Source organism: Myotis myotis, unplaced genomic scaffold (genome assembly GCF_014108235.1).
Source record: "Myotis myotis isolate mMyoMyo1 unplaced genomic scaffold, mMyoMyo1.p scaffold_m19_p_42, whole genome shotgun sequence".
NCBI lineage: Eukaryota > Metazoa > Chordata > Mammalia > Chiroptera > Vespertilionidae > Myotis > Myotis myotis.
Genome location: NW_023416349.1, coordinates 39,690 through 56,029, shown reverse-complemented (window position 1 = coordinate 56,029; position 16,340 = coordinate 39,690). Strand labels below are relative to the sequence as shown.

Sequence of the window (16,340 nt, the reverse complement as noted above, 5' to 3'; positions counted from 1 at the left end):
AATGAATGGGCAGAAGGTCACGAACGCATCCCGGGGAGAGCGGATGCGTGTTGCGGCCGGATCAGAATCGGTGGCCATTGGGATCGGTGGCCGCTGGTCATCACAAACACGCGTTCTCGCCTCGGGACACAGCCTGAGCTCCACGGCGTCTGCAATAATGTCGCCAAACTAGTGGCCAGTTCAGACAAAACTCTCCAGAATCGTGGGAACCGCCGCTGGGAACTGAAGTCGTCACCTCGCGGCGCCACTCGCGGCGGCCAAACACCTTTTCAATCGCCCGGGACTGAGACTCTACCGCCCCCCGCCCTGGGCGGCGGAGGAAACTACAATGCCCAGAGTGCAACGCGCCAATCGGAGCAGCGTGCAGCCAATGAGCGGCTAGAACAGGGGCGTCTTCGGGGGTGCCCATAGCGTGAGGGCGGGACTTCCGGCAGCCTCCTCCGGGCGGCTGTTTTGATCTCGCCCGTCTGTGCGCTGCGTCAGAGTCTCTGTGGGGCCCGGACGCCCCCGCGGGGGCGCCGAGGGAGTTGGCGGGGGGCTGGGGGAGGGGTCCCCGCGGTGCTGGGCGGGAGGTGCCCGGCGGGGTCACTCTCCCGGATGGAGCCTCGGGGCTTCGCGGAGTCCGCGCGCCCGCAGAGTCCGATGGCGGCGTCCGCGCCGAGGCGCCCGGCTGAGGTGAGTGCAGCCCGCGTGGGGGCGCCCGTGTCCGGGGCCCTGAGGGGCGACACCCGCTGCGACGAGGGTGACCGGCGGGGGGTCCGCGGAGCCGGGAGGAGCCGGGAAACGGGAGGCCCGGGAGACGCTGGCGGCGGAGCCCATGGGGGCAGCGGCCCCGGAGACACCGCGGGTGCGGGTCCTCTCTGGTCAGGCCACGCAGACTTCGCCCCCTTCCCCTCCCCCTCCCCCTCCCCCTCCCCCCTCCGTCCTCCTCCCTCCGCCCTCCCCCTCGACGTCCTCCTCCCTCTTCCTCCGTCCTCCTCCCTCCACGTCCTCCTCCCTCCTCCCTCCTCACTGAGGAAACATTTAAAATGCACCCAGGAGTCCCTGGCGGGTTTGTCCAGTGGTTAGAGCGTCGGCCCCCAGGCCCCAAGGTCGCAGGTTCGAGCCCCCGTCAGGGGCACCTGCCTCGCTTGCGGGTTCCCCAGTCTCTCTCGCCTGGATGTTTCTCTCTCTCTACCCCCTCCCTCCTAATCTCTCTCTAAATATCAGTGGAAAAGATAGCCTCAGGTGAGGGTTTTTCAAAAAAAATTCATTTGATTGACTTTTTTACAGAGAGGAAGGGAGAGGGATAGAGAGTTAGAAACATCCATCAGCTGCCTCCTGCACACCCCCCACTGGGGATGCACCCTCAACCAAGGTCCATGCCCCCGACCGGAATCGAACCCGGGACCCTTCAGTCCGCAGGCCGACGCTCTATCCCCTGAGCCACACCGGTTAGCGTGAGGATATATATCTTTTTGAAGCATCAGAGAAGGTGAGGTGACGGTCTGCATGAGCAGTTTTACTTTGATTCTCAGGACGCTGGGGCTGTGGAAGCTGGTTGGAGGGATGCGAACAAAGGAGGGACACAGTGTGTGAGGCAGGGTTCACATAGTGTGAGACATCCTGTGAGGAAGCGCAGACTAGAAGGGAGAGGACCGCAGCGAGGGCGGGAAGGCGGGGCCTGTGAGCCCAGCAGCCCAGCAGGAGGCGCCCCGAGCACCAGTCCTGAGGGAGGGGGCAGCTCCCCATCGACCCTGCAGAGAAAAGACAGGGGAGCGGACTGCAGGGCCCAACGCCGTCGCTCTGCCAGGCTTCGCCTTCTTACTGGGAAGGGCCCTCTCCGGGGTTTGCACATCCCTGGTACCCAGTTACCTGGTAGCTTGGGCAAGGAGAGGAGGTGCTTGTCTCCCCGAGATGCAACCTTCCCCAGGCCTGTCCCAGCCTGTCCCCAGGCCGTTGCTTGAGCTCGGGCCGGAGCCCCTGGATCCTGGGGTGGGTGCCCGGCCCTCACAGCCCTTTATTTCCCACCGGTTCCTGCGGGTGCAGAGCCGCTGAGGGACGGGGCTGTGGGGCACATGTCAGGGCCTCACTCTCTGGTGGCCTCTGAGGTCGTGGGGTCCTGGGGCTGTTGTGTTGCTCTCCAGCCCCTGGACCTGGGGACCTTGAACAGGCACCAAGCACAGGAGCCGAAGTCCAGGTCCAAGGTGGTATGAAGTGGTCTCAGGTTTTGGCAACGTGTGCAGTGAGACCTGGGCTGTCCTCTCAGGCACAGGGGCCAGAATGTGCAGGGGCTTGGAGGGGAGGCTGAGCTGGTCCAGGCACCCACAGGTGGCCTTTCTTCCCATGGGAACTGGGGACAGCGGGACCGGAATCAGGTCCTGAGCAGCTTTGTGACAGGTCAGGTGTCTGGTCTGTGGTGATGGGGGCCATGGGAGATTGGCAGCCGTGGAGGCAGGGGATCTAACCCGGGTCTCATGAGGCTGCTGCCGTAGTCGGGGCGAGTATGATGGTACCTGAGCTGTGATGGTGGCCATGGAGGTGGGAAAGAGTAGGACTCTGGATCTGTGTTTTAGATGTGGCCACCTATATTTTCTTTTTTTAAAAAAAATTTTTTTAAAAAATATAGATTTCAGAGAGGAAGAGGTTAGAGAGAGATAGAAACATCAATGATGAGCATCATTGATCGGCTGCCTCCTGCACACCCCCTGCCATGGATCGAGCCCACAACCCAGGCATGTGCCCTTGACCGGAATGGAACCTGGGACCCTTCAGTCCGCAGGCCGATGTTCCATCCACTGAGCCAAACCAGCTAGGGCTATATTTTCTTCTTTCAACTTTGACAGAGAGAGAGGTAGGAATCAAGGATGCCTTGATAATTTGGTTTTGGCAGCCAGAGGTATGGAAGCACCATCAACTGAGATGGGAAAAACCACAGTAGTAGGAGTAATTGTCATTGGGGATATTAGGAGTTCTATTTTTTTATTTATTAAGGGTGTGAGATGCTTCAGAGAGCAATTCGTGGGCATCTGTAACTGAGGAGGAGTTCAGGATGGAAGTTTCTCTCCCAGTTAGTGGGGAGTGTATGGGTCAGGCAGGCGCTATAGAATGCTTTAATATGGGGAATCCTGGTCATGATGATATTGATAATCTTTCTGTTGTTGTTAATCCTCACCCACGGACATTTTTTTCCATTGATTTTTAGAGAGTGGAAGGGACGGGGAGAGGCAGCGATGGAAACATCCATGTGAGAGAGACACAATGATTGGTTGCCTCCTGCACATGCCCCAACTAGGGCCTGGGATCTTGCCTTTGACTGGAATCAAACCTGAGACCCTTCCATCCGCTGGTTGACACTCTATCCACCGAGCCAAACTGGCCTGGGCAATCATTGTAATCTTACCCTGGGAAGAAGACGGTGGGCCTGAGGGCAGGGTTTTCTCTTAGAGTCCGATTGGGGGAGGTGGGACTCACAACACAGATTAGGGACAAAGTGGTCATGTAGAGGGTGGGCTTGAGTGGACGTCCGATGGAGTGGAGGTGGAAGAGTAACTCACACAAGATGAGACTGAGGGTCAGATCCCTAAGGGTCTAAGGGTCACCAGGACGCGGCTGTGCCTCCGGGTGTGGCCTGCGGTGTGGAGGGAGGCTGGCTGATCAGCGTAGGTACATAAGTGGTTATCTGTGAACGCGCTGGGCGTGGGATAGAAGGCAGCGGGCTGGCCTTGAATGAGGGCGAGGTGGAGAGAGAGAGGCTGTGCCTGGTGAGGGAACATCAGCTGCCGCTGTGGGTGTCAGATCTGCTGTGCTTCCCGGTCGGTAAGGGTGAAGCGAGGAGCAGTCACAGTGGGAGGCCTTTATGCAGGACTGAGGCTGCCTTTGTAGGTGCTGGTCCTCCGAGTCTGGGCAGCACTTGATCCCGTGTGACCACACGTGCTGAGTAACGAGTAGGGAGGCAAGGAGATGACTATGGTGTGGGGCAGGCGTGCAGGTGAGGGAGGTGTGGGAGGGAGTGTGATGTGCACTTGGAGAGAGAGTGTGAATTCCTGGCCCCAAGGTCTTGCATTGACATTAGAGTGAATGCAGGCTGAGCCCAGGTCCGTTCGTGTCTGGAAATGATGTGTGGAACCCCAGGGGAATTGCCTGAAAAGAGGGGGTGCTGCGGTCCTACATGCCAGGCCCAGAGCTTAGATGACATTTATCTGCCTACCTGCCCATTGGGGATGGGAAGACACAGTATCAATAGGAGTATAGCACTAAGGTCAGGTATGTCCTCTGATGTGGGCAGTAGAGGGAGCAGATGCACGTGGAGGGTGGGGGTGTGTGACAAACCTGCAATCCTAGGAGAGAAGCTGGTAATGGACTGAACTGTCCCCATTGTGACAGGATATGAACTTTGAGGACGTGGCCATCACCTTCTCCCAGGAGGAGTGGGGGCTCCTTGATGAGGCTCAGAGACTTCTGTACTGCGACGTGATGCTGGAAATCTTTGCACTTGCAGCATCGCTAGGTAAGACCTTCACATTCTCCTAGTGTCCTAGGTCAGTGGTTGGCAAACTCATTAGTCAACAGAGCCAAATATCAACAGTACGACGATTGAAATTTCTTTTGAGAGCCAAATTTTTTAAACTTAAACTATATAGGTAGGTACATTGTTATTAACTTAATTAGGGTACTCCTAAGGCTTAGGAAGAGCCACCCTCAAGGGGCCAAAGGGCCGCATGTGGCTCGAGAGCCGCAGTTTGCCGACCATGGTCCTAGGTAATGTGTCCTGCCTCCCTCCCCACCCCCCCCACCGAAGTATCGCTGTCCTTTTCACAGTCAGACCACGCACTCTGTTAACTTCCCCCACATTTCTGTCATGGGCGGTGGGTGCCAGGGCCAAGCTGCATGGAGAGCCCCGAACAATGCACACTCGAGCATCCCTCACAACAGTTGCCTCAGAAAGAACAGGAAATGCTGGGAGTCAGTAGCCTTCCTACCTTGTTTGCCCTCAGCTTTGCAGGATGACTGTCTGGTCCATGGCCTCTAATTCTGCCCCTTTCCCCTAGCTAATTATGCTTTGTGCCTGCGTGTGCCACGTCATGTCATGGTTATTAATTCCCTAAACCATGGGCAGTTCTCTGTTTGTTTTTTTATATATTTTTATTGATTTCAGAGAGGAAGGGAGAGAGAGAGACATCAATGATGAGAATCATTGATTGACTGCTTCCTGCATGCCCCCCACCAGGGATCGAGCCTGCAACCCGTGCATGTGCCCTGACTGGGAATCGAACTGTGACATCCTGGTTCATAGGTAGATAGATGCTCAACCACTGAGCCCCGCCGGCTGGGCTATTCTTTTTTTTTTTTTTTTTAGTTTTTTTTTAAACATTTTTATTGATTTCAGAGAGAAAGGGAGAGGGGGTGAGAGAGAGAGAGAGAGAGAGAGAGAGAGAGAGAATCAATGATGAGAAAAAATCACTGAACGGCTGCCTCCTGCACGCCCCCTACTGGGGATTGAGCCCACAGCCCAGGCATGTGCTCTTGACCGGAATCGATCCTGGGACCCTTCAGTCTGGAAGCCGATGCTCTATCCATAGAGCCAGACCAGCTAGGGCTGGGCTGTTCTTTTAATACCTTCCTTCAATTGTTGCTTGTAATATTTTGTTCCCTGAATACTATTGTGTGCCGCTCACCATTGTGATCTCCCATTAACATTCTGATTATTTAGGTTTTGAGTAGTTGTGCAATACAAAGTACAAAAAGAACCCTGTTTTTTTCACAGGGTAGTCATGATAAGATGGTCTCAGAGGAGACCTTGCCCTGGTGAATGGCAACTGGGCGATGCCAGGACATAAAGGCTGTGTTCAGATTATATCAGGAACAGGTCGTGTGTCCAATAGTGCTTTCGTGTATTTGTCACTAACCACACCTCATTTCTACCTTTTCTTCCCCATACTTGACACTTTGCTGACTTGTTGTTTTATCTGTGATTTCCTGGCTTCTAACTGCCTTCCCCTTTGTGGCCTCCAAACATCCCCTGGTCCTCTGCACTGCTCCTTCTACAGCAGCGCTCGCCAACCTTTCGGACCTCACAGACCCCCATTGGTTGGCGTACCACTGGTTGGCGACCGTTGCTCTACAGAACATTCCAGCATTGATCTGCACATGTGTTGTGAGGTGCACATACATCCTTCAGTAGTGCTTGGACACCAGCCACTCATTAGTTGAATTTTACTTGGAACAGACATAACCAACCTTCTGCACAGCGTGCCCATGTCACCAGCAGACAAGCCCTGCTGAACGCTGTTAGCAGGTGAATGAGTTGGACTTCCTGCTTCTCTTTGTGCTGCATGCCATTTCTGTGTCCTTTTTCTGGGGAGGTCTCCTCTACTTTGTGATCCTCAGAGGCCCAGCACTGCACATCCGCACATTATTCAACCTGCCTTCAGAGCTCTTATTTTACTTACTTTAAAAAATATATATCGATATTTTGTTTATTGATTTCAGAGAGGAAGGGAGAGAGAGAGAGAGATAGAAACATCAACAATGAGAGAGAATCATGGATCAGCTGCCACCTGCTTACCCCCTACTGGGGATGGAGCTTGCAACCCGGGCATGTCCCCTTGACCGGAATCGAACCTGGTACCCTTCATTCCGCAGGCCGATGCTCTATCCACTGAGCCAGACCAGCCAGGGCCAGGTCTCTTATTTCAGACAATCCCATGAAACCATTGTATTATGTCTGACAGTCTTTTGTCATGGGACTTCCCCCTCCCACTAAAGTCAACATCTGTGTGCTCAGCATTTCTCTGCTTTCAGGTTGTTGGCATAACTTGGAAGATGAGGAGGCCCCTTCTGCGCAGATTGTGTCTGTAGAAGGAGAGTCACAGGTAAGAGCTTCTGAGACAGTGCCAGCAGCCCAGAGGACCCACCCCTGCAGGCGGGGTGTCTCAGTGTTCAAAGATATTCTGCACCTGGATGAGTGCCAAGCAGCAAACCTTGAAAATGAAACATGCTTCAGAGCTGCCTCTGTGAGCGGCTCCTGCTTCAGTGCAGACTTTACCCAGCAACAGAGGGAAGCCAGTGGGGAGCAGCCCTGCAGAGGAGATGCGGACAGCGACTTGGTGACCAGGGGCAGCTTCTGTGCATCAGGGACGCCTTTCACGCGTCAGGATGTTGGGGCGGAATTTCCAGCCATCTCCGGCCTTCTCCAGCTCCAGTCCACTCTTATCACTGAAGGCTCACACAGCGGCAGTGAGGGTGGGCAGGCCGCTCACAGTGGAAAAAGTCGTCATGTGTCGGGTGAGTGTGAAAAGGCTGCTCTCCACAATCAGAACCTTGATCAACGGCAGAGTATCTGTTCCGGAGAAGGGGTTCATGAGTGTAGCAAGTGTGGGAAGGTCACTCCACATAGAAGGGTTCCCACAGGAGGAAAACCGGATATGTACAGTGTTTGTGGGACATGCTTTCACGGCGAAGATTTCCTCATTCCACACCAGAGAGTTCACACTGTAGAAAAGCGTTACGAGTGCAGTGATTGTGGGAAGTGCCTTGGCTATAAAATTGATCTCATTCGACACCAGAGAATTCATACTGGTGAAAAGCCATATCAATGTAGTGATTGTGGGAAGTCCTTCAGACAAAGCTGTGCCCTCATTCAACACAAAAGAATTCACACTGGAGAGAAGCCATATGAATGCGGTTACTGTGGGAAGTCCTTCAGACAAAGGACTAACTTCATTCTGCACAAAAGAGTGCACACTGGAGAAAGACCTTACGAGTGTAATGAATGTGATAAGTCTTTTACCCGCACATATAACCTTCTCACACACCAGAGAATTCACACTGGAGAAAAGCCCTACGAGTGCAGCGATTGTGGGAAGACCTTCAGAGAAAGCTCTACCCTCATTAAACACAAAAGAGTGCACACTGGAGAAAGACCTTATAAGTGTAATGAATGTGGGAAGTCTTTTACCCGCACATCCAACCTCCTTAGACACCAGAGACTTCACACTGAAGAAAGGCCTTAAGCATAACAACACGGAGGAGACTCAGAGTTATTTACCTGAATTTAACTTCCTGTTCATGGAACATACACTCTGCTAGGTTCCTGATGAGTCAAGTTCACGAGAGGCTTTAAGGAGCTGCATTGCACTGTAACCTGCAAGGGCTATTACCAGATTGATCGATGTCACTGCTGGTTTTGGTGGCTGGAACCATTTCACCTCTCCCACCTGGCTCCTCTGGACCGTGTGCCTCAGTCACACCTGCGTGCTCAGGGAAGATGACATCCGTGTCCTCGCTTTTGCCTGGAAAAATTATGAACACTCAGCTCTGGTTGGAATCCTCAATTCTTCCTCTCTGACTAGGGAATGGACCTGAGGCCCCATCCTCAGCGAAGGTCGTGTTTCTCTTGGACATTGTTGTTCGCACATTAGCTGTGGTGAATTTTTCCAGGTTATCATTCACTACCCTGGAAACTGCTTTGATTTATGATCATTTTGTGAAGGTTTTTGTTTTTGTACTTTTGTTGCTGTTGTTCTCACTTGAGGATTAGAGAGAGTGGAAGGGAGAGGGAGTGACAGAGAGAGAGAAACATTGATGTAAGACACATTGATTGATTGCCTCTGAATGTGCCCCAGCCCCTGCCAGGGGCCCAGGCCATGGATCGAGCCTGCAACTGAGGTATGTATCCTTGAGCAGAAGCGAACCTGGACCCTTCAGTCTGCAGGTCGATGCTCTATCCACTGAGCGAAACTGGCTAGGGCGCTTTTGTGCTTTTAATTTTCATGCTTGTAGTCACTGTGCAAGATGATTTGACATAAGAATTGTGATCTGTCAGCATATAGAAGTGAACAGATTTTGTAGGGAGGCCAAACTTTCTGTTGCAGAAGGCACAGCACAATGGCAGAAAATCGCTCTTTGTCCCATGTTGTTTTTTTTTTTTTTTTTTTTTCCCGGGCAAATTCCCCCTTTTTTATTTTTTAAAAGCAGGCATTAAAAAGAAAAACCCCAAATGCTCTCTTGTATCCATTTTAAGAGTAGGATTGGTGTTTTCCGCTATTACCTGAGTCCTGATCTATCACCCCAGGGAGAGCTTGCCAATCCTGCACTTTCCCGGGGTGGAAAGGCTGCAGTGGGGTTAAGGATAAGGCTCCTTGGGCCTACCTCCTCCCATGCCTTTACATTTACCTTTCCTTCCTCAGAAAAGCATGGACATACTTCTTATATAAAACGTTCTGTCTGACTGGGAGTAACCTTAATTCCTCTGCTAGCAAGCATATGTGTTAAAAGATCAATACAGAGTCTTATTTCTTTAGACTCAGTATGGCACATCTTCTTAATCTAAAGATCAATACAGAGTCTTCTTTCTTTGGACTCAGTATGGCACATCTTCTCAATCTAAGTTCTGTACTATCCACCTTCTTACCCTACTTATCCTCTATAGGGGGGTCTGTAGCACCCTGGTGGAGTCCTATCCGTCCCGAGTGTGGGGGTTCTCAATGCGGGGGGGCTTACCTAGGGGAATCCTGTTCTAGGGCTTCCCAAAGGTGTGGACGGAGTCGGTGAAGACTATCCACCCTATTCTTACGGTGGAGTCCGATCCGTCCCGAGTGTGGGGTGCTTACCTAGGGGTCCCTGTTCGGGCGCCATATGCCGGGGTCCAACCCCAACAGGTCCAGGGGTCCCCAAAGGTGTGGATGGAGTCGGCGAAGAAGGAATGACACGGAGACAGCGTTCAGTTGATCAGCAGCCTAGCCAGGATCTCTAGCCAGGATCTCTAGCCAAGTTCTGGTCTGGATCTCCAGAGAGGTTCTGGTCTGGATCTCCAGCGAAGTTCTGGTTCGGATCTCCAGCCAGGTTCTGTGTCCATGTTCTCTTGCTAGGTTCTCCAGGTTCTCCAGCCAGGTTCTGTAGCCATGTTCCCTCGCTAGGTTCTCCAGCCAGGTTCAGTCACCAGGTTCTAGTCAGGTTCTCTTGCCAATTTCTGTAGTCAGGTTCAGTCCAGGATCTTTTGCCATGTTCTCTCCAGCGAAGTTCTTCTGTCTGTAGGTTCTGTCTTCTAAATTCTGTGTCCTAAGTTCTGTGTTCTAAGTTCTGTCCCATGTTGGTTTTTAATGCAATGCTGTGTGACTTTGTGGTCCTAATATGCATCCTAGTGCCATGATTATTGGGGAAGTCAACAGTCACTCTGAAGAGGAGGCCTTTGTTGTGCTTCAGTGAACTATATTATATTCCCTTGTTTACAGTACATATTACAGAATTCCACCCATGTTCAGGAGACCTTCTCCCCACGTCCTGCAAGGGAGTTATGTCCCGCGATGTGCTAAATTTCTTAGACTGGTGTCATATGTTGTAAGTCCGTGAGGGTTAGTTGCAAAAACAGTTGGGATAGAAACTATTACCAGTCCAGCCTCGGTTCTCGAATGTCTCCCATATTGAACAATTTGGTTCTTGACTAAGTTGTTCATAGAAAATATAGGTCTCTGTTTTTCAAACAAACTTCGGTTCTAGACCTGACAATTCTTACAAGCTGATACGTCAGCATGACAAAAAGTATCTCTTTGGCCACAAACAAAGGAGAGAACTGAGTCAGTTGACCTCTAAACGTCATTTATTTACATCTCAGGAAACTGTGCTGTGAATGTTTTCATGGGTTTTAATTAATTTATTTTTTTGCTTTTGTTGCTGGTGAAGTGGAAGATTAGCACTATTTTAGAACATACAGAGGCCACCAAGTGTGCTGATGTTGCTAAGGGTGTGGAAGTGCTCACAAAGCAGTGATCACAGGCCGCTGAAGAGGTAGAAAAACTGTTGTGATTTGGATAAACGCGAAGAAGAGAGCAGGTGGCTGCATTTCTGCAGCAGTGACACGTGAGAAAGGAAGCTGCTTCGCCCTCGGGAGGAGTGCTGTTCTAGTAAGTGATTCCCGTAAGGCTAGTAGGGGGTGGTTTGATAAATTTAAGAAAAGATGTGTTTGTTTATAGATTAAACTAGAGGCCCGATGCACGAAATTTCCCTGGTTGCCGGCACCGGCTTCCCTCCAGCACCCGGGACCCAGGCTTCCCTCTGGCTGCCGGCACCCAGGACCTGGGCTTCCCTTGCAGAGGGAAGCCCTACCCACCTGCTGCAGTCCGCCTGTCAGTGGCTTGGGCTTCCCTCTTTGGGGCAATCATGGAGCCCCCCAATTGATTGTCCTGCCAGCCGGTGGCCTGGGCCTCCCTCTGCAGGGTGATCATGGGGCAATGGCCAGGCCCCCAACCAATCACATCACACTTGCCTTGGCTGGCCTGGCGCCAGAGGGTGTCATAGCATGGTCCCTGATGGTCACCCGGATGGTTGTTCTGCTGTTTGGCCATTTGGTTGATTTGCATATTACACTTTTATTATATAGGATAGTACAGTAGACATGTACTGAATATAAAATATGTTAAAACGGAATCATTTAGGGGCCTGGAACAGATTATTTAAAATTACATTATTTTTAATGGGGGAAAATGAATCCGTGTTCAAACAAATCACTTTTCAAAATGCTTTCTGGCCCTAGCTAGTTTGGCTCAGTGGGTAGAGTGTCAGCCTGCAGACTAAATGGTCCCAGGTTCAATTCCAGTCAAGGGCGCATATTCAGGTTGCGGGTTTGATCCCCAGTAGTGGGTGTGCAGGAAGCAGCTGATCAATGATTCTCTCTCATTGATGTTTCTCTCTCTCCCTCTCCCTTCCTCTCTGAAATCAATAAAAATAATATTAAAAAACAAGCTTTCTGGAATGAATTAAGTCGACACCTGAGATTCCACTGGATATTGGGTAGAAGGCATTACAGTAAATTAGATGGAAGGTGCCACTTCTGAACGTTCATCCGCAAATGTTCTAGGACCTGTGGCTTCTGTAATCTGTGAGTACCGCATTCTCAGGACCTCCACAACTGTTTCCTGTAGCTGAGGTCATTGGCAGATTTTGTTATTTCCCTTGCCTCTCTGGCATGTTCACCTCAAGGCTATTGCTCTCCAGGCAAGAAAACAAAGCTAGAAAGAAGGATGATCCTGTAGTCAGCATTCCTGTTGATTTTGATGGCAGTAGTCTTCATTGCTTGTCAATATTTGCTGCCACTGAGGCCAGGCTGCCCCTCTCAGGTCTTGAGGAGAGATGGTAAAGTCCATATAAGCTTGCCAACCTAATTTTCTAAGAAAAGAGGAATAGCTAGGTCTTTAGTGGGAATCACTATTTTCTAAAATATATTTTTACTAGAGGCCTGGTGCACAACATTCGTGCACTGGCAGGGGGGTGGGGGGGCAGGGTCCCTCAGCCTGGCCTGTGCCCTTTCACAGTCCCGGAGCCCTCAGGGGATGTCCAACTGCCTGCTACGGGGAGCGGCCTAAGCTGCAGTCGGACATCCTTAGCACTGCCGCAGAGGCAGGCCACTGCACTCGCCAGTCATCAGCCTGGCTTGTGAGAGCACACTGACCACCAGGGGGCAGCTCCTGCGTTGAGCATCTGCCCCGTGGTGGTTAGTGTGCGTCATAGCAACCAGTCCTTACTCTGGTCGATTTGCATATACCCTTTTATTATATAGGATAGGATTGATTTAAAAGAGGAAGGGAGAGATAGAAACATCAATGATGAGGCATGTAGGGAGCATGTAGGAGGCAGCCAGTCAATGATTCTCTCTCATCATTGATGTTTCAATCTCTCCCTCTCTCTTCCTCTCTCAAATCAATAAAAATAAATTTAAAAGAAAAGTGCCACTTCTGAATGTTATCCACAAATGATCAAAGGTCTTGTGTGATCTTCGCGTACGGACGTTCTCAGGACCTCCATCACTATGTCCTGTGACTGAAGTAATTGGCAGAGGAAATTACATAATGGCTTTTCCGATTCCCCTGGCCTCTCTAGGGTGTTCACCTCAAGGTTTGCTCAACAGGCAAGACCTCACAGCTAGAGGAAGGATAATGCTGTCATCATTCCCAGGATGTGTCTTTTCTAACCAGTCAGCATTCCTGTTGATTCCATGGCAGTAGTCTTCACTGCTTGCCAACATTTTCTGCCACTGAGGCAAGGCTGGTCCTCCCAGGAAATGAGAACTGACATGCAACAAAGTGCAGTTATTTTTTTAATCCTCATCCGAAGATATTCCTCCATCGATTTTTAGAGATAGGGTGAGGGAGAGTGAGAGTTGGAGAGAAACATCAATGTGAGAGAAATACATCGATTGGTTGCCTCCTGCATGCACCTCGACTAGGGCTGGTGATAGAATCTGCAACTGAGGTACATGCCTGTGACCTGGAATGGAACCCGTGACCTTTCTGTCCATGGGCTGACACTAACCACTGAGCCAAGCCGGCCAGTGCGAAGGTGTGTACTCTAACAAATATTGGTTTCCTTCTTGCTACACAGTTATTTTGAGATTCAACAGAAATGCTTATGTGAATAGTTTTTTAATTTTTTTTTATTGCTGAGTAGTAGTATGTTCTATAGATAACCACTGTATCTATTGATCTGAGATTTTGGTTATTTCCAGGTTTGTGGTATTATAAATAAATCTGGGAATATTTGTGTTCAGTTCTTTATATAGATACATGTTGTGTAGGTGCATGTTTTACATCTTAAGATATGCGGAAATGTGACCCAAAATGGTCATTGCTTTTGCCTTCCCACCCACTGATAGCATATAAAAATTCCAGGTTTTGTCCTGGCCAGTTCGGCTCAGTGGATAGAGTGTCGGCCTGCAGACTGAAAGGTCTCGGGTTCGATTCCGGTCAAGGGCACATGCACTGGTCGTGGGCTCGGTCCCCGGGAGGGGCGGGGGGGGGGGGGGCGCGCGTGCAGGAGGCAGCCGATCCATGATTCTCTCTCATCATTGATGTTTCTATCTCTCTCTCTCCATTCCTCTCTGAAATCAATAAAAATATATTAAAAAAAAATTCCAGTTTTTCTATAATGCTGCCAACACATGCAATGGTTGACTTTTTTAAATACTAGCCCCATAAGTGAGTATAGTGTGAATTCGCTTTCGTTCTAATTCCATGTACCTAAGAATTGTTGATGGTGAGCATTTCTTCGTACATTGATTTACACTGTCTTTATCTCCTTTGGTAAAATGTCTGCTCAGAATGCTGTACCAATTTTTGAATGAATTTATTATTTTAACCAGTAGGACTGCACAATCTAAGGCACATGTTGGAATTTCCACTTATTTTTCATTGATTCAAGTGACTTATTTGCAATATGGAACCCTAGGTTTTGAATATTGGAAGGAAAATTGTTTTCTCAGTTTTCATCCTATGTACAATTTAAACCAACATGTACTATATACTTATATATTTTTAAAATACATATATATATATATATATATATATATATATATATATATATTGTTGATTTCAGAGAGGAAGGGAAAGAAACATCAGTGATGACAGAGAATCATTGATTGGCTGCCTCCTGCATGCCCCCTACTAGGGATTGAGCCTGAAACCTGGGCATGTGCTCTTGACCCTAATCCAGTGGTCGGCAAACTCATTAGTCAACAGCCAAATATCAACAGTACAACGATTAAAATTTCTTTTGAGAGCCAAATTTTTTAAACTTAAACTGTATAGGTAGGTACATTGTTATTAATTAGGGTACTCCTAAGGCTTAGGAAGAGCCACACTCAAGGGGCCAAAGAGCCGCATGTGGCTCGCGAGCCGTAGTTTGCCGACCATGGCCCTAATCGAACCTGGGACCCTTTAGTCCACTAGCTGACGCTCTATCCACTGAGTCAAACCAGCCAAGGCTCTATTTGTACGGTTTTTAAAAATATATATATTTTTATTGATTTCAGAGAGGAAGGGAGAGGGGAGAGAGAGAGTAACATCATTGATGAAAGAGAATCATTGATTGGCTGCCTCCTGCATGCTCCCTTTTGGGGATGGAGCCTGCAACCCAGGCACGTGCCGTTGACCGTAATCGAACCCAGGACCTTTTAGTTCACAAGCCGACGCTCTATCCACTGAGCCAAACCACCTAGGGCTATACTTGTACATTTAATGTGCATTGTTAACATTCTCCAGCACTCTCATTTAAGTCTAAGCATTCAGTAAACATTAAGTGAAGTCTAGGTTTGTAACCTTTGCTAATATCTGTGCACCTGGGACTAAAACCAAAGCGGCCGGGAGAAGCTCTGGGCCTGGACATGCCCCTTGTGGTCTCTGCACCTTCCAGCCGGGGGTTGATCCTGGGATATTTCTGATTCAGGGGGTTGAGGAGCCCAGATTCCTCTAAGCCAGTGGTTCTCAACCTTCTGGCCCTTTAAATACAGCTCCTCATGCTGTGACCCAACCATAAAATCATTTTCGTTGCTACTTCATAACTGTCATGTTGCTACTGTTTTGAATCGTCATGTAAATATCTGATATGCAGGACGGTCTTAGGTGACCCCTGTGAAAGGGTCGTTCTACCGCCAAAGGGGTCGCGACCCACAGGGTTGAGAACCGCTGCTCTAAGGTGTCAAGGCTGGGAGCAGCGGTGGTAGCTGGGCAGGGGGGTGTGGGAAGGAAAGTGCCCGGGGCAGTTGCCAGGGAGAGTTGGTGCTGGACCATGTGTGTGGCTCTGAGGCCCTTTCTAGTTCCAGTCCAGGCTGTGGCCGCTCCATTCTTTGGGGCCATGGTTAGTGGGAAGTGGGGTAAGCTCTGCTGCAGGACTTCCCACGGGGTCATGATCTGGGAGTCAATACTTGCTCCAAAATTGCTTGTGACACAGGCAGGCTCAACCTAGTCATCCCTAGTAGAGTCCAGCCATTGCCCTGCCCAGGGAGCTGTCTCTGCAGAGGCTGGTTCCCGTCTGCCCAGCAGGTGGCGATGCTGGCTGCTCAGCCTCGTGTTCCTCTGCTGGGTTGGAAGTGCCTTGAAGGTTAGTAACTAAAGGAGGTTGTAGACATCTGTCCACCTAGTGAGAGGAAATAGCCCTGCTCTTCCCTTGTTGGGTAAACATCCACCTTTGCTGGCCAGTGTGCTCAGTGGTAAGAGTCAGCCCACACACCTGAAGGGCAACAAATTCAATTCTCAGGCAAGGGCATGTACCGCAGTTGCAGGTTCCACCCTTGGCCCCCGTTGGGTCGCATGCAGGAGGCATCTATTCTGTGTGTCTCTTTCATCTCTCTCTCCCTCCCTCCCTCCCTCCCTCCCTCCCTCCCTCCCTCCCTCCCTCTCTCTCTCTTTCCCTCTCTCCCCTTCCCTCCTCCCTCCTCTCTCTCCTCCCACCCACATCATTTTGCTCTGTCTAAAAATCAATGGGAAAATGCCGTGTGAGTATTATAATAAAATTATAATAAAAAGAACGTTTACCCTGCTTCGCTGAGATGGGGCTCTGCCTGCACAACCCCCTGTCCTCACACTCCTGCC

General features: G+C 50.3%; 1 protein-coding gene across 1 annotated transcript; it reads left to right on the top strand.

Moving 5' to 3' along the window:
• The first annotated feature begins 486 nt into the window (after positions 1-486).
• Positions 487-8,572, top strand: LOC118655137 (zinc finger protein 551-like). Its single transcript, XM_036306607.1, has 3 exons — positions 487-675; positions 4,366-4,489; positions 6,784-8,572. Exons 1-3 carry the CDS (start codon positions 598-600, stop codon positions 7,992-7,994), a joined length of 1,413 nt encoding a protein of 470 aa, XP_036162500.1. The 5' UTR covers positions 487-597; the 3' UTR covers positions 7,995-8,572.
• The last annotated feature ends 7,768 nt before the right edge of the window (positions 8,573-16,340 follow it).

Excerpts from the sequence above, each read along its gene's own strand:
- LOC118655137 (XM_036306607.1), top strand. The coding sequence starts at position 598 with ATGGAGCCTCGGGGCTTCGCGGAGTCCGCGCGCCCGCAGAGTCCGATG. Across the intron at positions 676-4,365 it reads CGCCGAGGCGCCCGGCTGAG|GATATGAACTTTGAGGACGT; the intron begins GTGAGTGCAGCC and ends CCATTGTGACAG. Across the intron at positions 4,490-6,783 it reads TGCACTTGCAGCATCGCTAG|GTTGTTGGCATAACTTGGAA; the intron begins GTAAGACCTTCA and ends CTCTGCTTTCAG.